Source organism: Myodes glareolus, chromosome 9 (genome assembly GCF_982192425.1).
Source record: "Myodes glareolus chromosome 9, mMyoGla1.1, whole genome shotgun sequence".
NCBI lineage: Eukaryota > Metazoa > Chordata > Mammalia > Rodentia > Cricetidae > Myodes > Myodes glareolus.
The window spans coordinates 65,036,470-65,060,471 of NC_142034.1; the positions used below are offsets into that span (position 1 = coordinate 65,036,470).

The 24,002-nt window shown below is 51.1% G+C and overlaps 1 protein-coding gene and 1 long non-coding RNA gene across 2 annotated transcripts in view; one reads left to right on the forward strand and one right to left on the reverse strand.

Moving 5' to 3' along the window:
• Window positions 1–2,459: 2,459 nt before the first annotated feature.
• LOC148120937 (uncharacterized) lies at window positions 2,460–4,271 on the reverse strand. The gene is made up of 2 exons (XR_015738862.1): window positions 3,399–4,271; window positions 2,460–2,669 (listed from the first exon to the last, which is right to left on the reverse strand). It is a non-coding gene; the product is annotated as an uncharacterized LOC148120937 (long non-coding RNA).
• Wnt3a (Wnt family member 3A) overlaps window positions 3,042–24,002 on the forward strand; it is a 49,158-nt gene continuing 28,197 nt past the window's right edge. Inside the window, exons 1-2 of the mRNA XM_087910579.1 lie at window positions 3,042–3,321; window positions 19,454–19,695. Coding sequence (XP_087766705.1) covers window positions 3,251–3,321; window positions 19,454–19,695 — 313 coding nt within the window. The 5' untranslated portion in view covers window positions 3,042–3,250. The remainder of the gene's footprint in view (window positions 3,322–19,453; window positions 19,696–24,002) is intronic.

Consider the following 24,002-nt stretch of genomic DNA (forward strand, 5'->3'; position numbering starts at 1 on the left):
TATTCACCAAGTGCCCATCCTTGTGACCAGGGTACAGATGCTGTTCTATCTATCTCCTTACTTTTGTGGTTTGGCAGCATACTGGTTGGTAAGGGATAGCTCCTTCTGAGACAGCAGAGGGCGCTCCTAGGAACACCATGACCCCCAGACAAGAAGGAAACCACAGGCAATGTAAGTGCGTCTAGTAAGGGAGACAAAATGCAGGTGTGTTGTGGACTATACAGCCTCCAAAGCCAGACTTCTAGTCAAAGAGCAAGCAAGAAACACTAGAAGTAATGGCACAGAGCTTCTGCAAAACAGAAGTTGAGGCAAGTGGATAACAAGTCCAAGGCCAGACTGAGTTAGAGAGTGATTTCCAGACCCAAAAGGGAAGATAGGCGGGAAGGAAAAGGCAGTGGTGAGCCAGGAAAGAGGAATACAGAAATGGAGGGATGGAAGAGAGAATCCCAGAGACTCTGGTGTAGTAGAAAATCCCTCTACTGCAATGGTCCACACCAACTGAGAAGCCATCTCCCAGGCTCCACCGAGGTTGCCATTCTGCTGCCCGGTGATGAGATCCAGAAAAGGGCGGGGCCTCTCATCTCTTGGTGGTTGCATACTAGCTGAGCAAACCTGGCACAGGGTCCTTGGAGGGCTAGCGATCCCTCAAACTTCTCCCCCTACCTGGGAAGCCAAGGCACTCTGTTCTTCCCCCACCCTCCAGCTGGTTGTGTAGGGGCCAACGCTACTGCAGGGGGGTCAAGAAGAGCCTCTCCCTGCACTGTCCTGGATGCCCCAGTCCCAAAACAACCCCTACCTGCCCTGGTTGATTTTGCTCCACTGTCCTGAAGACATGGTTCGATCATTCAACTCTCCAGCAAAAGTCCAGCAGGACAGAGCTCCATCTGCAAGCCCTGGAGGGGGCAGAGCTCAATTCTCACATGGGCTCTCAGTTCCAGCTCTCCCCGTACTGATAGGAGGTGGGGTATTGGCCCTTCACAGGTGGAACATAGGTGACCTCTTACAGAAGATGCCGAGAAACCTTTGTAGACATGAGTGGGAAGGGGACCTGAGGAAAGAGTACCTACGTGCCCCATTCGGCGGAATCTGAAAAAGTTCTGCAGAGAACAAGGATGTACCCTGCTGGTGGGTACTTAGGCTAACCCTGTGTCTGGAGAGCCAGAAGCCTCTGGAACGCTTCTCACCAATGCTCTAATCCCCAGACCACAGCACTGGGAAGGTGGAGGCGCTGGAGACTTTTCTGATTGGACTCAGGTTTCTACACCATCCACAGCCCCGGTTCTCCCAGCGATTCGATAATTGGGTGGGATTTTCACTGAAAAGGGGACAGTTCAAAGTACTGATGAGCCAGCTCTCCTGCCTCATTCCAGAGTTCTTCCTTCCTTCCATCTGAGGACAGGGGTCTAGCAGGGACTCAGACTAGGAAGGGTGGACGGAGGCCAGACTTACTTCAACCAAGTGGCCTCACGATAAACTTGGGTTTCCTGGTGCCAACTCCAGGTGACTCCTGGAGCCAGGGTCTATAAAACCATGGATGGCATCCTCAACATAATGACCTCCCTTTACTGATGGTAACCAAATATGGACTTTGGGTGGGCAGGCCCCGGGGAGCAGCCTGACTGTCTCTTCAGTCTGTACTAAACTTACAGAAAGAGCTGGCCACCTCCTGCTCTGAGAAACAACGCTGCACGGGGTGCTCCCCCATCCCACACCACCACCACCACCACTGGAGACCACTTCACGCTCCCAACCCCAAGCCACAGGGTGAGTCATCACTCAAGACCAAGGGTTCTAGAAGTGGACAGTACACCATTAATAAGCTTGAAACTTGCTGGGCCATGGTGGCTCTTCCTTCAATTCGAACTGTCACGAAATTCCTGCTGAGCTTCCTCCCTTTATAGCCTCAAGTGCCTGATGGGAGGTGTTTCTTACCTGTCATACCTTTAGGTGCCCCGGGGAGCGGCTGGGCTCATCCAAACTCGTACCTTATCCTCAAATTACAAAACTCCTTAGGGTCTTTCCCTGGGCTACAAAATTCTGCACACGGCTCAGTCAGGAGGAATCAGTGTGTGTGACTTTGGAAAATTCTCTTTGCCTGTCCAATCGGAAAATAATAAGGCTTGCCAAAATCGTCAGTTTGGATTTTTGTTTGTTTGTTTGTTTGTTTTCCTGAATAGGCTGCCTTGAACGGAGCTAGAAGTGGTGGTTCCAGAATCTGAGCCCAAGAACAGCAGCTTCCTTCCAGTGGGCTTTTGTGTTCCCTTCCCTGGTTGGATATGAGGAAGAGTGTTGAGGGATCAGTTCTTGGACTTGGAGTCCCAAACTACTACCTGCCTAGAGGGTTCGCAGTGGTCCCTGCTCCGGGCGGGTGGCTACAGACTGACTCCTACTCCTGATGAGAGGAGTTGGAGTCATGGACGAGAGGAGCTTTCACGCAGCCAAGAACAAGAGACAGGATGTAGCAGAACATTAAAAAAATTAAATTATATTAAAAAAAAAAAGCGCTGGAGTGGTGACTGTGTGTCTTTCTTGCCGTGAGCTCGGGGCGCCAAGGGTTGGAGATTCAGGTCGTGGCAGAGTGATCCCGATGGGTTGAGATCCAGGAAGAACCAAGACCGAGGACTACGCCGTAGGATTCCCCGCTGGCATAGCTGGGCTTTGGAAGGCCACTAAACCCATGTGCAGAAGAATACCCCATGCACACCTGGGCAGATCCAATACCCTGTGCATCCCGGCGCGCATTGCACACCGGCACATACCTGCCTTGCCCCAGCACCCCGCGCGCACCCTGGTACCCCCCATGAACACCGAAGCACTCTGACACAGTGCAAACACCTTCAACACCTCAGTGTCGGGCACGTTCTCATTCACCCTAGGACCTCGCGCACCCACGGCCGCGGGAGGGGCTAGCGCCGCGAGGCTCCAAACCCCCAGGGCCCCGCCCGCCCCCCTCCCGCCCCCCTCCCGCCCCGCCCCGGCCCCAGCCCTAGCCCCGGCGGGCGCCCCCCGCGGCGCTGCCCCGCCCCCGCCGCCCCGCGCCGCCCAGGGCCTCGGCCCGCCGCCCGGCCGCCGGCCCACCTGGCGCAGCGCCGCCCTCGGAGCCCGCGTACCGGTGCACACCCGGGAACCCCGCGCACCCCGCTGCCACAGAGGGCCCAGCGCCACTGCAGCAGCGCCGCTTCCCAGGGCCGGGCCAGCCCCGGCGCCCGCGCTCTCGGGGCGGACTCTCCGCCCTGCGCTCAAGCCCGCGATGGCTCCTCTCGGATACCTCTTAGTGCTCTGCAGCCTGAAGCAGGCGCTGGGCAGCTACCCGATCTGGTGGTGAGTGAGTCTATTTGCGTTCGCCCCGGCCCCAGTGCCACCCTAGGACAGCCGCCCCCCTGGGGCAGGGCTCCCACCGTTGCTCTGCGCACAGGCTGCGGGCTGGTTGTTTTCCTTGGCTGCCACTTGGACCTGTTCGGGCCGCAGCTGGGGCGCGGGTGGTGGAGCTTCCGGGGACATTGATTCCCCTGGCAGGCGGGGAGGGAAGGCAGTGACGGTCCGTGCTGTCCCTGGCGTCGAACAAGAACGATAGAAAGCGGGTCAGCACATGACACTAAGGCCGAGGCGATGGTCGAGGAAAGAGGAAAGAATGTAGAAGGGAAGCAGCGCGAGGACGAGGGAGACTCTTCTTAGGCACCGTATCTTACACACACACACACACACACACACACACACACACACACACACACTTTAAAACAAAGTCGGCGAGACAAGACCGAACAGCTCGGGGCAGCGCAGTTACGTAAAGACAGTCCGAGACCGGGCGGGGAGTGGCGCGGAGCCTGCGGCAAGGCGCACCGGGGCCAGCTGGGAAGCCCTGCGCGCTTCCCCAACGCCGTTACCGTCGCTTCTTCGTTACTGTCGGGGTGGGTGTAAGGGTTGATCTGCTGTCCATAATCTGTATCTGCGTGGCAAGGAAACGTTGCTGTGGGGAGGGATGAGAAGTAGGTAAAGCAAGGGATTTGAGTGTCCCTGAGTGAGACCCGGTCCTGGAGAGGCTGGACAGCATCCTCCACTCCAGACAGGGAACACTACGAGGAGACCCTTCTCAGCCTGGGGATGGAGAGAGATTAGCAAAGGAAAGGTCCAGGTTCGCAGGCCCAATGTCCTCCTCACATACCCTGAGAGGAGGATAAATTGGGGCACCCGTTCCTCGGGGTGTGTGACAGTCCCCCTCCCTGCATGGAGTTCAGACTTAAGGCTACGATCAGATGTGCAGATCCCTCGAACACGGCGCGAGAGGAATGTGGGCGCCAAGGGGCCAAGGCGCGCCGCTGGTGGAGACTCAGTTGGACAGAAGCCTCCCCACAAACATGCGCACCACCCCCCAGGAACACTCTCCGACAGCTTGCCTGGAATTATAATAATTACGCCGAGGGGAAGGGGGGACCCAGCGAGCTGAAGTACATCTAATCCGATAATCATTTTTCTCTTCGAGATGCTTCAGGAAAGGAGCTGAGGAGCCCGGGGTGGGGATGCAGGGCCAGCACCGCTGCAGGGATGAAGGGTTAGCAGTCGGGAACCGGCTAGGGGCTGGAGAAGCTGCTGGGGCAGCAGACGCGCTCTACAGGGATCTAGCTGAGCCTCGGCTCTCGTGAGTTTTTACGACCCGGGGAGCAGCACCTATGGAGCCCTATGGCCTTCGGGAGCGCGGGCTGCGACCGGCGCGTCTAGGAGCGCGGACACTTTGGGACGCGTCCTGCGGGTCGCTGGGAGCCAGGGGCAGCGCGTCCGAGAGAGCCCCGCGGGCTGCCCGCTCCTACTTCAGGCTTCTAATTAGAACCCGCCGCCGCTGAATTCCTGGGCTCAAGAGGAAGCGCCTTCGCCCCCGCTCTACTCCCATAAAGAAGGGCCTTGTCGCCAGCCTCCTGGCTACCCTGCGCCCTGGGATTTTTGTCCCTGAGGTCGTGGGGGGTCTCTAGTCGGATCCACCCAGCCCAACATAAGCATAGCTTTCTTTTCACCTGGGCTGTTAGCCCCCCTCGGGTGCGCCCGGCATTCTCCAGGTGAGAGGGGAGTGGTGTGAAAAAAGTGAGGCCCCCTAGCCTCCTCACCCCTCCCATCAAAGGACTGGGGCAGCCCTTTGGCCTCAGAAAGTGATGCGGAAGTCCACCTGGTATTCATAGGGATGGGTGACAAGAGTCACCTCTCCGCCCACCCCCTACTCCCACTTTGTTCTCGGTAGGATTCTCACACTTAACAATTCTGCTTCCTGAGAAGCAGCCCCCCTCACTCGGGGATGCTGGCTTCCTGGGAACAAGACCGAGTTCCCATCCTGCCTCCCCTCCCTGGCAGGCTCGAAGTGTCGGCTGGATTGGGCTTGCTGGCAGAATGGAGAGGAGTCCTTTAAAAAGAGTAGCAATGGCTGCGGTCAGGTCACTTTATTCAGCGTGATAGCTGGCTCTTTAATAAAGGTTGCTTTGCATTTTCTACCTATCCAAGCTTCAAGTGTCTCCTGTTTTCCCCTGCCTACACTCTGGGTTTAGATGAGACATAGCCCGAGAAGCAGGGGGAGGGGGGGCGGAGGACATCGTGGTCACTGCTGAGTGGGCTACTGGTGAGCTCCACACAGAGGCAAAACTAACTCTCTCTCTTCTCTTCTCTTCTCTTCTCTTCTCTTCTCTTCTCTTCTCTTCTCTTCTCTTCTCTTCTTCTCCTCCTCCTCCTTCTCTTTCTCCTCCTCCTCTTCCTCTTCCTCCTCCTCTTCCTCTTCCTCTTCCTCTTCCTCTTCTTCTTCTTCTTCTTCTTCTTCTTCTTCTTCCTCTCTCTCTCTCTCTCTCTCTCTCTCTCTCTCTCTCTCTCTCTCCCTCTCTCTCTCTCTCTCTCTCCCTATAATTTATTACATTTACCCTCAACCAACCCATTGATTGCTTTACTTCACCTTCTACCTAGTCTGTGCCTCCCTCCCCCTTTCTGGTCCCCAGCTCCCTTCACCTATGAAAGTGAAAGTGAATGATAGAGAACCTCCTCACCTGAAGAAACAAAACCTGGGAATCTCAAATCAGGAGTAATTAGGCTTTTGAAGCTGGTGTGGCTCTTAGGGGGAAGGAGGGAGAGAGGAGAAAGTTAACCCCGCTCTGACTCTGCTCCTTGTGGGATCAGGAATGCCCACCACCTCCCCAGGACCTGCTTTGGGGGGTGGTGTGTTCACCAGTGCCAGTCCTGATACCACAGAGAGGCAGGCCCATCAAGTTAGGACCTCCAAGACTGTCTCTTCTGGGATCTCCAGGTGCTGGGACAAGGGGCAGGCAAACGGACTTGACCAAGGAGTGTCTCTGCCTTTCCCACCTCTCTTGCCAGTTTCTCTTCTCACAGTATTAGAACTGATTGGGAAAAAGCCCAAGGGAAGAGAAGAGATTCTGTGAAGGCTGAAAGGATGTGGATTCCTCCAGAGGACAGTCCCCAAAGACACTGGAAGAACTCTAAGATGTGCCCCCCTCCCACTTCTGCTCTTACCATCTCCTGTCTAAGAGGTCAGCCTTGTGGCTGGCTCCTGGCTTCCCCCCAGACTCTGAGCTAATCTCGTGGCTGCGAATTGACTTTATTCAAACTTACAAATTCCTCTGTGCCCGCCCCTACCCCCACAGCCGCTCTTCTGCTTTCCCACCCTCTCTGGCCACTTCTTGCCTCCATTCTCGATTCTCAGCCCACGCTTACCCTGTGTCCTCACTGCCACCCAGATTTCCTGGTTAGGTAGCTTCTTCCCTGCTCCTTCTCCTTTACTGGCAGAAAAGCCTGTGTCCCAGCTCCCCTTTCTCCCTTCTTCATCAGGGCTCCTCTCCTGAGTATAGAAGCCACACTGCGGAGTCAGTGGGGCCAGTGCCCAGATCTCTCACAGTCCCTCAGTAGCTTCTAACAGTCTCCTTTCTGGGGTTCTCCCGGGTACCCCTGAGACTGTGTGCTGTGTCCCAAGGACATTTTAGGGAGCCCCATCTCTTTAGGACCAACTCTAATTCCTCTCCTCAGCACATGGGTCCCTCTGGCTTTTCACACTTCTGCAGCCCTGCTCCCATGCACTGCTGGGCATACAGCCTCCTAGGAGCCAGTGCCCTCAGCCCTCTTCCTATCCACTTGTGGCCTAGTGATGGCTGCCAGCAATATTCCCCACCGTGGGGACAAAGTCTCCGGACAGGGTAGGTGAGAGAGGGCGTAACGAGAGGGGGTACTGTGACCCTGGGAGTGGGTCTAAGGTAAAGGGAAGGTTACAGATGAGGTGGATGGTACATGTAGAATCATCAGGTTGCCATGGTGAGTAGGCTGCTGACAAGGAGTTGAGAAAGGTTAGCTGGGCTGAGACAGGTAGACTGAGGAAGAGTCAAGCTAAATTTCTTGGCTTGTTACGGGCAGGTGTGCAGATTCTACCCCCAGAGCTGTCATTTTTATGAGCCTTTACCCCAGTACAGCCCACGAAGCCTGCCTTCTCCCTCATCTTCTTGCTCCTTCCTCCTCTGCCCACCTCTGTCTCTTGGTTTTCTATCTTTCTATTCTCTCTCTCTCCTTCCCTTTCCCCTTCTTCTTTCCTTCTATCACCTCTCTTGATCAGTAACTAACATAAGACTCACAAAGCAAAAGAAAGCAAGACATTAAGCGAATTGTCCACCACCACGAGTACTATAGCTCCTAGGGCACTGGACTGGGTGTAGTCTCCCCAGGGCTGCCAATCATCAGACGTTCATCATTGACCCCAAAAGAAATATTCAAGGTCAGCTTTACCTGACCTTCCCAGCGCCCAGCTTACCCAGCTCCTACAGACATTGGTTCTGACACCCTCCAAATGCTATGGGGGAATGTCTCCTAGGCTGGGCATCTTTCTTTCAGCAGACTTCACGTCCATTTAAAATAACTTTCTATCTCATTTGCATAAAGCTTCCTAGATAACCTTTGTGGCTAGATCAGAGGGTGAGTCAATATGGTAGCAGTAAGCAGACTCTTAGGCCATTGTTAATGACCTGGTAACATCCCCCACATAACAGACATTTGGTCCCTTGTACAAACCTTTAGCCTGGAGGGTCAGAAAATTTCAATTCCTTGGCAACCCAACCATCCTTCTTTTTGGTGTAGTCCAGAATTCAGGAAACCGGACTCAGATTTGTCACCTTGGTCCTCAGAATATGATCGGTGCTTCTTGATGTATAACCAGAGCCTACCTGTGAAAGATCAACCACTTGTCTGTGAAGAAATGTAACCTGGAATTTAAAGCCCGTGCACGTACGTGCATGCATGTGTGTGTGTGCATGCATGTGTGTGTGTGTGGTGGAGGGAAAGGTTCATGATATCAGAGCAGCTTAATGACAGTGCACCAACAAGCCAGATTCTCCTCTAACCCTGTGTGCAAGCCTGAAATCACTCATGAGCAGAGTTCCTTCCCACCTCTACCCCGGGAACCTAGGCGTGAGGACTGGCGGCCCAGCCTTGGGGATCTCTGCATTGCCTTCTTTTCTGGAAAGCTGAAGGATTAGGCTATTTGGCTGAGAGGCTTCGGCGAGGACCATTTGGATCTCTGATGGTCCTCTGGAGAAGGAGGTTCTGCCTTCTGCCTGGCCCCATAGCCTTGGCTGAGGGAGTAGCTAACGAACAGGAAGCTGACATGGCTTCATGGTGTGAAAAGGCTTCCTGGGGGTTTAATCTGGTACCAACCTTGCAATCTGGGGGATGATGAACTGCAGAATTCAAGGCTGAGGAAGGGAGCTGGCCACCCTCCTGCACTTGCAAAGGCTGAAACTTCCAGTAGTCTGCTAATAGTGCAAGGGCCACATGGCGCAGCCCTCCTTAGAGTCTACAAAAGCCCCCAACTCCACCATGTGCACCTAAAGGAAATATGAGGAAATATGTCCTTGTGATGAACTGATAGACAGATACTGTAAAGAGTTCTGGGACTAAATCTCAGCGAGGCACAGGCCCATGATCAGAGAGGCATCAGCCTCATAGGCCACCTGTCCCCAGGAGCATTCCTCTTCCTTGGCAAACAGCACACTCCCTCCATCTACCATCCGGGCTGTGACACCATCAAGCAGACTCACTGGTCAAGCTATCAGGATGGTTTCCTGGCCTTGCTTTTTGCCCTGTTCGGCCAATCAGTAAGGCTGTGTTGGATGGACAGAGTCCTTCCTGTGGAAACCGAAGGCTGCCCCTGAGCACAGAGGACACAGGGACACATTTTAATATTTCTAATGCCTTCCCCATCCCACCACATGACAACTTCGCAGCCCTGAGACCTAGGGATACCTGGCCTCTGCCTCTGCCTAGGTCTCCCTCCAGGGCTCCTCAGGTGACACCCTGGAGGTGTCTGATCCATTGGTGCTTCCACATTCCTTCAGTAGCAGAACGTGCCGCTGCCGCCCAGGGAGGCTGGCAAACACATGGCCGCCGGCGCGGGAGCCTCCCGCCTGCCAGGACTCGCTCAAAGTATGTGTCAGTAATCCTGCTGGCCCGGCGGGGCAGGACAGGCGCTGGCTGGGAAGGCTTCAGGCAGGGCCCTGTGCAGCCTGGAGTGAGGATGTGGGACCCCTCCCCAACTCAGAAAGTGCTGGAATCTCAAGGAGGGCTCCTACTTTCTGGGGATGCTGTCCATTTGTGAGAAGATCGCTGATCCTTGAGGAATCTCAGGAACACAGGTACTCTGGGGGCAACTTTCCATCCCATTGATTCCTGGGCAGCTCATTCAAAAGAGAAGAGTGTGCTTTAGTTGTCCATGAGAGAGTGAGTCTCATACCCTGGGTCTCAGGTATGAATGGAAGCCTGGTGATGTCATCGAGAGACTCAGCACTGCAGAGAGAAAGGCCCAAATAGCATGGATACTCCATCAACCCACAACATACTAGCCCAGGACCCTTCGCAGCAGAGCCCTCTCTACCCATGATCCTCCTTGTTCCCTCCAGGCCTGGGCAGAGCCTTGGGAATCCCACCTGCCAGGATCCAACTCAGTGTTTACTGTGCCTGATTCCATTCCAGCAGAGAACCAGAGAAGTCAGACAAGTGAGGCACCTCCTGCATCAGATACAGATGCAGGGAGAGGTGGACAGTCCCAGACAGGCAGGTAACAGGGCCACCAGTGTACAGGGCTACCCCGGGAAAGAGGCCCCAGAGGCGCTGTCCCTGGGATATGGCTTAGTCCCTCTAAATCCAGAAAAGCAACGGAGACTTTGGAGTAGACAGTTTATGTGTTCCACTCCTTTTGAAAAGTTACAGTGAAAATAAGCCGGGCTGTGGTGGCCCTTGCCGATAATCCCAGCACTTGGGAGGCGGAGGCAGGTGGATCTCTGTGAGTTCGATGCCAGCCTGGTCTACAAGAGCTAGTTCCAGGACAGGCTCCAAAGCTACAGAGAAACCCTGTCTCGAAAAAACAAAAAACAAAAAACAAAACAAAAAAAAGGTTACACACTTAAAATAAAGTCTGACCACCTTGTTGGATAGATAGGAAAACTGAGGCCCAGGACAGGAAAGCAAGTGGATGGTAAACACTGTAGCCTGGGTCCCTCACCTATGCCTGTCCAAATGCAAACAGCCTCGGCACCCGTGCCAAGTTACCTCCTCACACAGCCCCTCTGTGCCTGCCCACAAGCTTCCATAATAAATGGCAGTGGGTCCCCTGCTTGCTCTTGGAGGCTCAACACTAGCTAACATGGAACCAGTGCCATGGCACAAGGATGGGAAAATTCACTCGAGATCAAATAGAAGCTGGAGACCCTTGGCCCAGGGAGGCCAGTGCTGGCCCAGGCTAGGCTGGCCTGCTGCCCATCTCACAGTCCTGGACCAGCCTCCTTCCTCCCCTACATGTCACAGCCAGCGTCTCTGCTATATCCCTGGCCAGGTGCCCGGCCTTTCAACAGGAGCAAGGGAAGGAGGAGGGAGAAAAACCATTAGTGTTTGCCGGCTGCAGGCGTGGCTCACGTGGCTGCAGCCACAGGATGAAACCTTGAGTCTAGGGATGGGGCTTTATTCCAAAACAGAGTTCTGCATGCTCCAAGTTGAAGGCGATGCCTACTCCTTTAAAAACAAACTATGATTAAGTAATAATAAAAAATTAACAGCACTAATGAAAGTAAAGGCAAGAGGAGTCTGTGATCTGATCGGCATGACACAGGTATTTTCATTGGTGTGGGTTGTTCTTGTTTGACCCACAGATACATGCTTTTGTAAGGTTAAAACGTTTCAGTGCTGCTTCCTACGGCCTGCTTTAAACACCTGCATTTAGGGGACTTTTTGATGGTGGCCATGGCAGTTGCATGGGGTCTGTAGTCCTCAGGGGCCACAGTCTGTTACCTAACTGTGTCTGCCAGTTCTTCTGCCGAGATCCCAGGAAAGGCTTGTGGGGAGGTATGGCCAGGCCTCTCAGAGTAATAGTGGGGGAACCCTCTGACTTGGGGGCAGGGGGTCCAGAGGACTTTGCAATGTGACATCCAGTTGGACAGTTAAAATTCTAGCTGGAAGTCCAGACTGGAGGCTTCTCCCAAGAGGCCATTCTCCACCCTGGTTGGCAGAGAGAGGGGAAATGGAATGAATTCCTCCTGTAGTGAATCACCAAGGCCAGGTGCAGAGAAATGGGTGCAGTGAGGGCGTGCCGGCCTCCCAACTTCTCCCCAGGCCCAGGCAGGGCCCTCCTGCCCTAGCTGTTTCCATCACCCCAAGGCAGGGTTCAGACCTTACAGTGACCTCCCAACCAGAGGAGCTGGATATGGATTGGGAGTGACTGATTACAGGATCTCCTAACCTCAATTCTCTCCTGGGCGAAAGATGGGGTCACAGGGCTCTTTGTCCGTGTTGGGACACTGGTTTTCACACATCAGGAGCATCTCCGTGAAAGGTCTGAGAACTCAGGGTGGGCACTAGGGGCTTAATAAAGACTAGGTTCATGCTGGCCAGGGCGAGGACTGCCAGCTTGTCTCTTGGGGGCTTATGAGCAGGCAAGTGTGACTGGCTTACTGCCAGGACTGAGGTTTCATTGGTTCCTGTCTCTTCTTCAACTCCTGGTATCTCTTGGGAGTTTAGACCTGATATATCTTGGCCTTTAAGAAGGATCGAGGACTCCAGAGAGGCCAATGGGATTCCAGATGAAGGAGTCTAGGGGAAATTGTGTCCATAGATAACTCTAGGAGAATGGGGGGGCAGAAAGAGCAAGTGGTAAAGGCCCTTCAGACCCCATGAAGACGCTCAGATGCTTTGCATTTGAACCTACACCTCAGAAGGGTCCTTGTCTGTGCAGCGTCTTTAGAGCTGTGGAACAATCAAGCTGGAAGAAGCCTCCGATCAACGTTTCAAAAACCATGTTTCCGGCCAGGTGGTGGTGGCGGCGCGTGCCTTTAATTCCAGCACTTGGGAGGCAGAGGCAGGCAGATCTCTGTGAGTTCGAGGTCATCCTGATCTACAGAGCGAGTTCCAGAGCAGCCAGGGCTACATAGAGAAACCCTGTCTCAAAAAACCAAGGGGGCTGGTGAGAAGGCTCAGTGGTTAAGAGCACTGGTTGCTCTTCCAAAGGTCCTGAGTTCAATTCCCAGCACCCACATGGCAACTCACAACTGTCTGCAACCTTCATACCAATGCACAAAAAATAAATTTAATAATAAATTATATAAAAAACAAACAGACAAAAACATGTTTCTGGCACTGGGCCCACCATGCTCTAGCCCAGTCACCTCCCATTCAGCTATGGACACTCCAAGCTATGGAGACTCCAAGAGTCTCAAAGGGAAGACCAGGGTAGACCAGCACAGTGGGTGAGATGAGACATAATGGTTGTGGCCACCACACTCCTCTCCACTGATGACTCTCCCTTGGTGAAAGTAATGCTATATAGGGGAAATAGGCCGCCTTTGTAATTCTGTGTCATTGTGGTATGGTGGCTACACGTGTACTCTGTTTGATGTATGTCTTTATATTGAATTCATTCACAAATGTTATTTTGCTTGGATTGGAGCTTAATTTTAATTTCTTAATTTTAAGAACGCCATGGTGTATTGGGGCCAAGAAGATAACTCACTTGGTAACTGAGGTACCTGCCATACAAGCATGAGGATCTATGTTTGATCTTCAGAACACACATAAAAGGCGGAAGGAATATAGTGGCATAGTTTTGAAATACCAGTATTGAGGAGGTAGAGACAGGTAGGCCCCCGGGGCTAACTGATCAGTCAGCCTAGCCTACTCAGTGAGCCAGAAGGTCCAATGAGCGGCCCTGTAACAAAATACAAGGCACAAAATTGACCCCTTGGAAGCCAATGTAATGAAACTACTGTCTTTGCTGTTTTTGCCATATTAACCTGAAATCTTGGCACAGGTTCTACTCACCAAGCCTTGGTTTCTTGTGCCAGGGGTCTTGGGTTGTGCCTGTCCTGGTTTGTCTAGCTGGAGGGAATCACATATAGGGTCTACAGAAACATCATCCATGAGCTTCCGCCCAGTGGGCCCGGGGGACCTGGAGCAGAGGGCAGGCAGATACAGGGCAGGAATAATGAAAAGCAAACACAGTGTGAGCTGATCTGTGCAAAGAAAGGTCCTGAGAAGCAGCATCAAGGAACAACTGTCCACAGGCTAGCTCAATGAGGTAGTGGCATGTGCCCCCAGAGCTTGGGCAAGGTGCCCTAGAAGATAGCAAGATAGCATCCTTTTTCTTCTTCATCATCTTCTTTTTCTTCTTCTTCCTCTTCCTCTTCCTCCTCCTCCTCTTCCTCTTCTTCCTCTTCTTCTTCCTCCTTCTCCTCCTTCTTCCTCTTCTTCTTCTTCCTTCTTCCTCTCCTCCACTTTCTTCTTCCTTTTGTCTGGGTGCAAGGATTCAGGGTAGGGTAGGAGAAACTGGTGTAAATGAGAAGGTCAGTGATGTGCTCTTTGATTCTTGTCAAAGTAGAACAGATGCCCAAAGAATCAAGGAACTTTTGCAGCTCACAGGTGTCAGCCAAACTGGGGATGACACTTCTCACCTCACTCACATTGTTGAGAGGGTCATTTTGTACATTTGTAGGACTGCGCTTTTGTTTGTTTTTTATTGAGACAGGTCTTCCTTGTGTAGCTTTGGAGCCTGTCCTGGAACTAGCTCTGTAGACCAGGCTGGCCTTGAACTCACCTGCCTCTGCCTCCTGAGTGCTAGGATTAAAGGCATGTGCCACCACCACCTAGTATAGGGCTGAGTTTTCCAGGACTGGCTGGCTGTAGTTTTGGGGCAGCCCCTGACAGTTCTTCTTTGGTCTTGGAACATGACCACTTAGTCTCGTAGCCAGAAACTTCGAGGCAAACTTCATACGTAGACCCAACTTCTGAAAGCATGCATGGCTAGACAAACTTAGACCTCCAGACCTTGATGTATGCCTCCAAAGTCCCAGTAGGAAATTCTAGGCATACATCTGGACCTCAGAACTATGGAAACATCTCAGAGTTTGGGGTGCCTCCAGATTCTGGGCTTGGAGAAGTTCTAGAGATAGGGGACTCAAGCAGGAAGTTGCTTGTCCTAGTAAGCATCTACCTCCTCTGGGTACGGAGTGATCCAGCCTCTCAGTCTACAGCGGTAGAGACCAGTGGACATTCGAACCCTGGAGTCATATTCCAGTGTGGCCTCTGGGTATTATGTGAGGCCTCTATGTTCATGTTCCAGAATGAGAAATGGAGTTTTCATTCCCAGCTCTGCTGATTGCCGTGAGGGCGACACGCTGCCTTTACAGCCACGGTTTCTAACACCACGGAGGGGCGGGAGCTACCTTTATGGTGGCTGATGACAGCTGGAGAAGAAATTACAGATGCTCTTGCCGATTACAGTATGTATATGTCCGGTGCACACCGTAGCATGAACCCTACAAAATACAAATTTGCTGTCCTCCCTGTAGCTCAGTTGGTGTGGTTCCTCATGGTTGTATTGTCTCCACTTTCCATCTGGGCTATGTTAGTTTTTAATATATTTTATTTATTTATTGTATGTGTCTACTTGTACTTGTGCACATGCCACAGCTTGCTTATGGGGGTGGGGGTGTTCTCTCTTTTCATGGTGTGGATTCTAAGGATCAAAATCAAGCGTGTCAAACTTGGCAGTAGGCACCTTTATCCACTGATAAGCAGATGAAGTGCTCTTAGCTCTTACGTTGTAGTCAGTTTCCCCTCATCCTGGTGTTAAGAAGGAGTAAATCAGGTGTGGTGGTACACATTTGGGATCCCAGGTTAGGGCGGCTGAGCTTAGAGAATCATGAGTTTGAGGCTAGCCTGGGCTACCTAGCAAGAGCTTGTTGCTCAGTAATGGTTGCCTGGCAGGGCATTAGCCAAGAAGAGGAAGGAGGAGAAAGAGACACTCAGTAAATGGTAAGCTGGCCAAATGTCTGGGAAGACACTTGAAATAGTACTGGAGAGAATCAGAAGCTTAAGGTCATCCTTTGCTACATACGGAGTTAGAGACCATTCCAAGATACATGAGACCCTGTCTCAAAAACATAAAGAAAAATAAATTAGTAAATTGATGTTTAACTTTGTATGGCTATCCCTCACCCCAACACTAGGGAATGTTGTTGGCAGGTGGCAGAGGCAGGTGGATCTCTGTGAATTCGAGGCCAACCTGGTCTACAGAGTGAGCTCAAGGATGTAGTTTGGTTAGTAGAAGGCTTGCTAGTACACACAAAATCCACACCTGCAATCTGAGCACTCAAGAGGTGGAGGCAGGAGGATGAAGATCTCAAGGTCACCCTTAGCAATGTGACAAATTGGAAGTTAGTCTGACATGCATGTGACCCTGCCTCAAAAAACAAAAAACAGGGAAAGATGAGGCGGGAGGGAGGGAGGAAGAAGTAACTAAACAAACTAAAGCAAAACTAGATTGACCATCAAAAAAAAAAATCACCACCCAATTGAAATCCTGACGTTAATGACTCTTTTTGCCCCTGCCCTGCCTTTCCATCATACAACACGTGCCGTACCCCTTGCTCAGCCCTCAGCGTTCTTCCCACAAGTCTTCCATGCCTGGGCTTTCCAGATGGTCTAGCTCTCAGGGAACGAGAAATGATCCAGGCTATGATTCAAGAGACTTAAGGGGCCCTTGGGTCCCGAGAAGGCTCTCTTCTACCTCCTTAAATCCGTGAGGGAGAGCAGGAGGATCCTGCTGGAGCTGCCCACACCCTGGCCTACCAGGGGAGGTGGCAAGCAGGGACCTGCCCAGAGGAGGGGAGGCAGAACAGGCTGACTCAGCATCCCCAGGAAGGGGGCTGGGAGCAGCCATGGACCTGGGAAGTCCCCTCTGTGCCTTCCCTGGGGTGAGAAGGAGGCTGAGGTCTGATAACTCCATGCCACCTGCAGCGGTTTCATGACTATGTGCCTCTGCCGCATCCTCTTCTTTAGCTCATCTCCTACCCTACAGCATCAGCATCCAGAATGAGCCCTGGCTTCTGGCATCTAACAAAGGAGACTACCCACTCTTAGGAACTGGCTGCTGGTTCTGGGCAATTCCTATGGTGAAAACAGACAGACATGGCCGGGTTCTTGTTTTCTGCTATTTAAAAAACTCTTACTCTGCCAGGCGGTGATGGTGCACGCCTTTAATCTTTGCACTCGGGAGGCAGAGGCAGGTGGATCTCTGTGAGTTCAAGACCAATCTGGTCTACAGAACTAGTTCCAGGACAGGCTCCAAAGCTACAGAGAAACCCTGTGTCGAAAAAAATCAAAAAGAAAAAAAGAAAGAACGAAAAAGAAAGAAAGAAACTCTTACTCTAAGTCTCCTAGTTAACTGTATTTGAAAATGAGGATGGCCCCTCTTCTGGGCAGATAGGCAGATGCCCTTATCTCTTCTCTGGGAGCCATGGCCATAGCTCAATGAATAGAAAGATTGCCTAGCATGGATGAAGCCTGTGTTTGATCCACAGCACTGCAGAAATAAGTGTGGTGGTGCACAAACACACAGGAAAAACACCCAGACCATAAGATAAAATAAAAATAAATGCTTTTTTCAAAGAAAGAAACAACACTCAGGAGGCAGATGCAGACAGAACTCTGTGAGTTTTAAGTCAACCCTGGTCTGCATAGCAAAGTCCAAGATGGCCAGGGATACATAGAGAGACCCTGCCTCAAAAAACAAAAAAACAAAACAAAACAAAAAAGGAAGGAAGGAAGGGAGAGAGGAGAGAGATACATTGTTCAACCAAGGGGAAATTCTGCTTTCCCACAGGTGGGAGAGTCTCGGGGTGAGTGTGGGTGCAGAGGACAGCCAAGGACTGGTGGAAGGAGAGACAAAGTCCTTTTGGAGCCACTGTATTAGGAGGAAAGCGGAGGGGCCTGACAAGACATGTTGGGACCTTCTGGCTCTAAGGTGTTCAGCCTTTGGTCTTGTCTCTCTCTCTACTCTGGGAACCTGACCAAGCGCTTTCTCTCTGTGCACAGCTCCCAGTCCCCTTCATATGCCTGCATGGCAACCCTCAAGCCAGGACCTTGGACAGTGATCTCTTCATTCTGCCAAGTGTCTGCTCTCCCCATACTCGAAGGTGCCTAGATGGGTCCATCTAGTGCCAGCCGGGGCACACAAACAGTCATGGTGATCTGCACCTAGAGAAGAGAACACAAGCTAATTCCTACTCCAGGCAGAGAAGGGGACACCTTTGAACCAGACTAAATACATAAGACTCAAAGCTACTGAGAGCAGACACAGTCCCTGCCTGCACCAGGCCTACCTTCCTGTGAACATGGTGCCTATCATAAGTAGATGTGCATGTAAGAAACCTACCCACCTAGCCCACAGGCCTTATCCATATCAAAGTCAGAGAGGAGGAAGGAACAAAGAACAGGTCCTCCCTGTCATGGGGCGAACATGAGGACACAGACTGCACAGGTTCCTTGAGTGTTTCTGGAGATAGGAGAGACCAACTCTATGTGGGGTAGACCCCAGAGATGGATGTGTTGGGGATCTGAAAACCGTAAATTGGGACTGGAGGTACTTGATGGCATGGAAGCATTATTTGGAGAAGCCATAGCTATGAGAAAATTCTGCTCTTCCCTCATGACCAGTACCCAAAGACCTAACCAATCTTTCTTTTAAGTTGTGGTTCAAAAAAAGATGGCTAAGCCAGGTGGTGGTGGCACAGACCTTTAATCCCAGCACTTGGGAGGCAGAGGTAGATGGATCGCTATGAGTTCAAGGCCAGCCTGGTCTACAAGAGCTAGTTCCAGGACAGGAAAAAAAAAAAAAAAAGATGGCAGTGGTGATGCCTGCAATCCCAGCAGTAGGAGTCTAAGGATCATTAAGTTCTAGCCTGGACTACATAGCCAGGCTAGCCTCAGTTACAGAATGAGTCCTAATAGTGAGTGTTTCTAAAACGCGGTGATGATAGCTGGGTGTGGTGGCCCACAGCTTCAATCCCTGCATTCAGGAGACAGAGGCAGGTGGGTCTCTGTGAGTTCGAGAACAGCATGGTCTACAGAGTGAATTCTAGGACAGCCAGGCCTACACAGAGAAACCCTATCTTAAAAAATAAAACAAACAAACAAAACAAGCAAAAATAGGGAAAAAAAAAAAGAGAAAGTATTTGGAGAAATCCCTGCACGTGTACTGAATGTGTGGATTCCCTGCCGTACAGTGTGACTCCACTCTGTTAGGAACATTGTCATCTAGGTTTGGCATGTACAGAAGGGTGTGCAGACTGTATACAAATACCGTGCTATTTCATACAAAGATCTTAGTATCTGCTGTGCATAGTGCACGTGTGTGTGTGTGTGTGTGTGTGTGTGTGTGTGTGTGTGTGTGTGTGTAGGCCAAAGATTGATATAGGGTATCTTCCTCTATCACTCTACACCTTTGTTTTGGAGACAGGGTCTGTCACTGAACCCAGAACTCACTATCTAGACTGGCTGTGTCTCTGCCCCCTCACCCTTGGTGCTATGGTTGTACATATGTGCCAATCTGGTTTTTACATGGGTGCTAAGGATCCTATCTCAGGACCTCATGCTTGCCTGGCCTTCACCTCCAGCCTTCTACCCATGCCCTACTCACACTTTAAGGACATCTGTTTTTATATCTTGGGGTGAATAGCCCAAAGTGAGAAGGAATTAATTTAGTGCAAATTTCATACCTTGCCTTGGAAGCTGGGGTCTTCCCTGCCCCATATCTGACCGTTCTCCTCCTTGGGGAAGGCCCTGAACTAGTCAATACAATCTGCTCTGGGATCCATTGAGGCCCTTTAACCACCATCTTCATCCTTTGCTCTCCATCCGTCTCTGCATCCTCCAGTGCCACAGGCTCAGGGTGCCTAGACCTCTACAGAGCAGGAATGCTGGGCTGGTTTCTGCACACAGTGAACTGTGACAGCTTGACATCTAATCTCCGTCTTAGTTACATGGTCAGCAGCATCCTGTCTCTAGGTATCCTTCATGGTAGAAGCAGCACCAGTCCCAGCACAATATGTACGTAGCCAAGTGTCTGTTTCCAGAGATGCCCTCACTAACCGCCTTGTCTTCCCACCAGGTCCTTGGCTGTGGGACCCCAGTACTCCTCCCTGAGCACTCAGCCCATCCTGTGTGCCAGCATCCCAGGCCTGGTGCCCAAGCAGCTGCGCTTCTGCAGGAACTATGTGGAAATCATGCCCAGCGTGGCCGAAGGTGTCAAGGCTGGCATTCAGGAGTGTCAGCACCAGTTCCGAGGCCGGCGTTGGAACTGCACCACCGTCAGCAACAGCCTGGCAATCTTTGGTCCTGTTCTGGACAAAGGTAACCTGGGCGATTAGGATCATCTCTATGTGGGCATCATAAGGCCTTCCAAACTCCACCTGGTGGGTTTCCGCCCTCCTCCTCCCAACGAATGCTTCAGGAGGGCCTTGGGTCGGGGGCAAGGGAATGGGAACTAGGGTGGGAGAGGCTTGGAGTGTGTTGGGAAAGTATACCAGCTACCTGGCCTTGGGGCTTCTGGACTGATTTGGAAAGGAGAAAATGGCAGGAGGGCTGGGTGTTGGTTAGCCTGCTGGCAAAGAGCAAATTATCCTAAAGTGTAGTGGTTAAGGCAATAATTACCATGTGTTGACCTCCTGCTGCCGGGGGTCAGGGGCTGGGCTGTCTCTGCTTCCCGGTGCGTCCCATCCACATGCAAGTCCACATGAGACTGGCTCAGCACCAGGTGCAAGAGAGGGCTCTGAACAGGGCCAAGACTTCTTTCTGTGGCTTCTGGGACTCAGGACAGAGGCGGAGAGGCAGAATCAGAGAGACCAAGAGAAGGAGAAACAAAGACATGGAGGAGGATCGGGGAGAGAAGGGGAGAGAACACACACCAAATGAAAGCTTTCTTGCCTTACAAAAAGAGAGAGAGAGAGAGAAGGGAAAATCCTATAATTTAAATCACTTTAGAACATACAATCTCAGCACACTTAGCACACCCACAGAATTGCGACACCACCTCTTCTAATTCCAAAATATTTTCATCATCTCAAAAGGAAACCCCAAACCCATTACGCGGTGCCCCTGGCAACCACTGGTTTGCTTCCTACCCCTGTGTTTTTCTTATTCTGGACATTTCCTCTCTGTGTAATTATGCACTCTGTGGCCCTTTGTAGCTGGCTCCTTTCACTGAGTGTGAGGTTTGCAAAGTTCGTCTGTGTTGCCACACACATATCAATGCTTCATTTCTTTTAACGGCTGAATACTATTCCATTATATGGTGTGTGTGTGTGTGTGTGTGTGTGTGTGTATACACCTTAGAATTTTATATGTAAAAAAAATTCTTATGTATAGGATGATGCCGTCTGTGAATTTCATTTCTTTTTAAATTTTATAGGCGTATATTCATTGCACTGGGTTTTAAGTGGACATTTTTATACACATGTAGAAAGTATTTTGACATGACCTAATTCTCTTGGCTAGGACATCATTCCCCTGTGGAAGCAGTGGAGAGTGGGTAGACCAAAACTGTAAGCAATGGATGTCTATGGTTGGTGAGCCTCCCAGTCACAGGGGCTTGCTGCAGAAGCCAAAATGCAGAAGCCAAAATCACCAGATCCTTTGTGAGCCCCCCAACCCTGTGCATCTGCTGAATGTTCCCAAACTTGAGGTACAAAATGGAACAGCAACCAGGGCTTTATGAGTCTGACTTGGAAGCCTGGACACTGGACACTGTTCTCAAGAACAGCCTCGTGGAGAGGGAGCTGGGGCTGGGCACCTGCAGCAGTCTCGCTGTGACCTTGAAGGTATTTAAATTCTTTCTTCCAGTCAGGTCAGGTAGATGAGAGTGCCAGGAGCCTTTGGGGGTTCAGTTCCTCTGTTCCCTGAAGTCTGATCCCCTGCCTTCCGTTTCCAGCAATGTGCTGTCGGTGTGGCTCCACCCAGTTCCATCAGCCTCCATCCTCAACCAGCTGTTCACCTAATATAATGACATCCTGTCACCAGCCCTGACCCTGTGGTTCCTCTGATCCCTTTCACCCAACATCATCACTGACCATTGGTTTTCTCTCCTGGTTACATCCGTCAGCTCACTCCCAGAAGTGTCAGCATCCCTACCTATCTATAAAATGGGAAAGTAATTGCAGTCTGCAACTTCAGAGCTGCCAGTCAGGCTAATTACACAGCTGCTCCCCACAGGAACAGTCACTGCTGTATACAGGGGAAGCTGGGGTCCCAAGAGTGATATTACCGAAAATGACTTATGGTATGTGTACATGTGGCCCATCCTGGGTATTCATGGAAATGTGATCTAGGTACACGCAGCAATACAAGTGCTAGTGTGTACACATGTCTTCCTATTTGACTGTATACAAGGAGCACGTGTGTATTTTGTTGTTTTTTGTTTTGCTACAACAGTGGACCTGATACAAACAATTTGAAGAGGGAAGACTGATTTCATAGAGTTCAGTCCATGGTTGCATGGTCACATGGCTGCATGGCTGCATGGCTACATGGTTACATGGCTGCATGATTGCATGGTTGCATGGTTACATGGCTGCATGGCTGCATGGTTACATGACTGCATGGTTGCAGGGTTACGTGGCTGAATGGCTACATGGTTACATGACTGCATGATTGCATGGTTGCATGGTTGCATGGTTACATGGCTACATGGTTACATGACTGCATGGTTGCAGGGTTATGTGGCTGCATGGCTACATGGTTACATGACTGCATGGTTGCAGGGTTACGTGGCTGCATGGTTACATGACTGCATGGTTGCAGGGTTACGTGGCTGCATGGCTACATGGTTACATTGTTTCATAGTTACACGGCTCTTCTGCCTCAGGCAAGGCAGTCATGAGGTAAGGCTGAAATGCATTACATACAGCTGCTTACTTCACTGTAACCTGGAAGCAGAGAAAGCAACAGAAAGGGACCAGGTAGGGATGAAGATACCTTCCCAGGGCATGTCTCCAGCATGCTTCTACCCTCTCCCCATAACTAGGCCCCGTCTCTCAAAAACAACCTGACATTATGACCCTGTAACATCTGTTAATTACTTCCCAGCCAAGGATTCGATCCCCTCTCCTCACCTCTTCAGCAGGAAACATTTCAGTTCACAGCATCACGGTATTGTGGCAGTGGTGTATACGTGCATGTGCACACATGGCTTCTGTGTGGGGCTGCACTCACATGCAAACCCATATATGGCTGCACGCAGTGGCACCTGGGGTTTGGGGCATGTGCACATGTATGTGGAGCATGCACATGTATGTTCAGTGTGCGTGCTGAGCAGTTGCTCCTTACATGGGTCTCAATACCTTGTCATGGCCACAGTCCCCAGGCAGGAGACTTGTGTACAGGGAACCCCAAGATCAGCATGAGGGTCCTCAGGACCTTGCTTCTCCAATGAAAAGAAAGCAGAAGGGCCTTTGGGGGAAGGGTGGATGCCTGTTCCACTTGAAGGCTCTGCAGTTGATAAAGGGTGGCTGTGTTGAGTGGGTGAGGAGAGATGGCCAACCTTTCCTCATACCTGTCATTGGAATCTGGAGTGTCCTCCACAGGCTCATGTTTTGGACGCTAAGTCCCCAGTTTGTGACCTGATTTTGAAGACTGTGGAGCCTTTAGATTCTGTGGTCTGACTGGCAGGCGTAGACGAGAGAGGTTGGCCTTTGAAGGTTCCAGCCTTTAGACTGTGCAACAGTGAGTGAGCAAGCCTGGCTTCTCTTACCACAGTCAGAGCCTCTCACCCTCCTGCCTCTCTGTAATAGATTGAAACAACTAGAATCCTGAGCCAAAGGATTCCAAAAACGTTTTTTTTCTGTTAAGTATTTTATCACAGCAGTAGTAACTAATGCATCCACTTCCACTGGGGAGTCTGTGGGAGCATGCTGCTAGCCCCATAATGCATCCACTTCCACTGGGGAGTCTGTGGGAGCATGCCATAAGCCCCATAATACATCCACCTCCACTGGAGAGTCTGTGGGAACATGCTACCAATCCCATAATGCTAAGTTGTGTCTCTCACAGGAACAAGGAAGGCACCCACATAACCCACCAACTGTGTTTTAACACTGAGGAAGCGACAAACTTTTATATTCCCATTGCTGACAGATGGGGGTTTAGGACTCAGTTTCCCCATTTCACCAGGACTTCTTGTTTGCTTGTAGCTGCCTCAGTGGATGTGAACATCTTTTCTTGAACTTTCAGTTATATGTGTTCTCTTTTGAAAAATACCTATTCTGTTCTTTTTTTTTAAAAAAAAGTAATCTATTTTATGTGCATTGGTGTTTTGCCTACTTACGTATGTATGAGGATGCTGGATCCCCTGGAACTGGAGTTACAGATAGTTGTGAGCTGCCATGTGGGTGCTGGGAATTGAACTCAGGACCTCTGGAAGAGTAGCTGTGCTCTTAACCACTGAGCCATCTCTCCAGCACCCCCCATTCTGTTCTTTTATTTGTTTTTAATGGGGTTATTTGTGTTTGGTTTGGGTTATTTGTGGGGTTTTTATCACAGTTTCAGTTTCTCTCTCTGTCTGTGTCTCTCTCTCTCTCTCTCTGTGTGTGTGTGTAAATATTTATGCCTCAGCACATATGTGGAAGTCAAAAAATAGGGATCTGTTCTCTATTCCTGTGATGTGG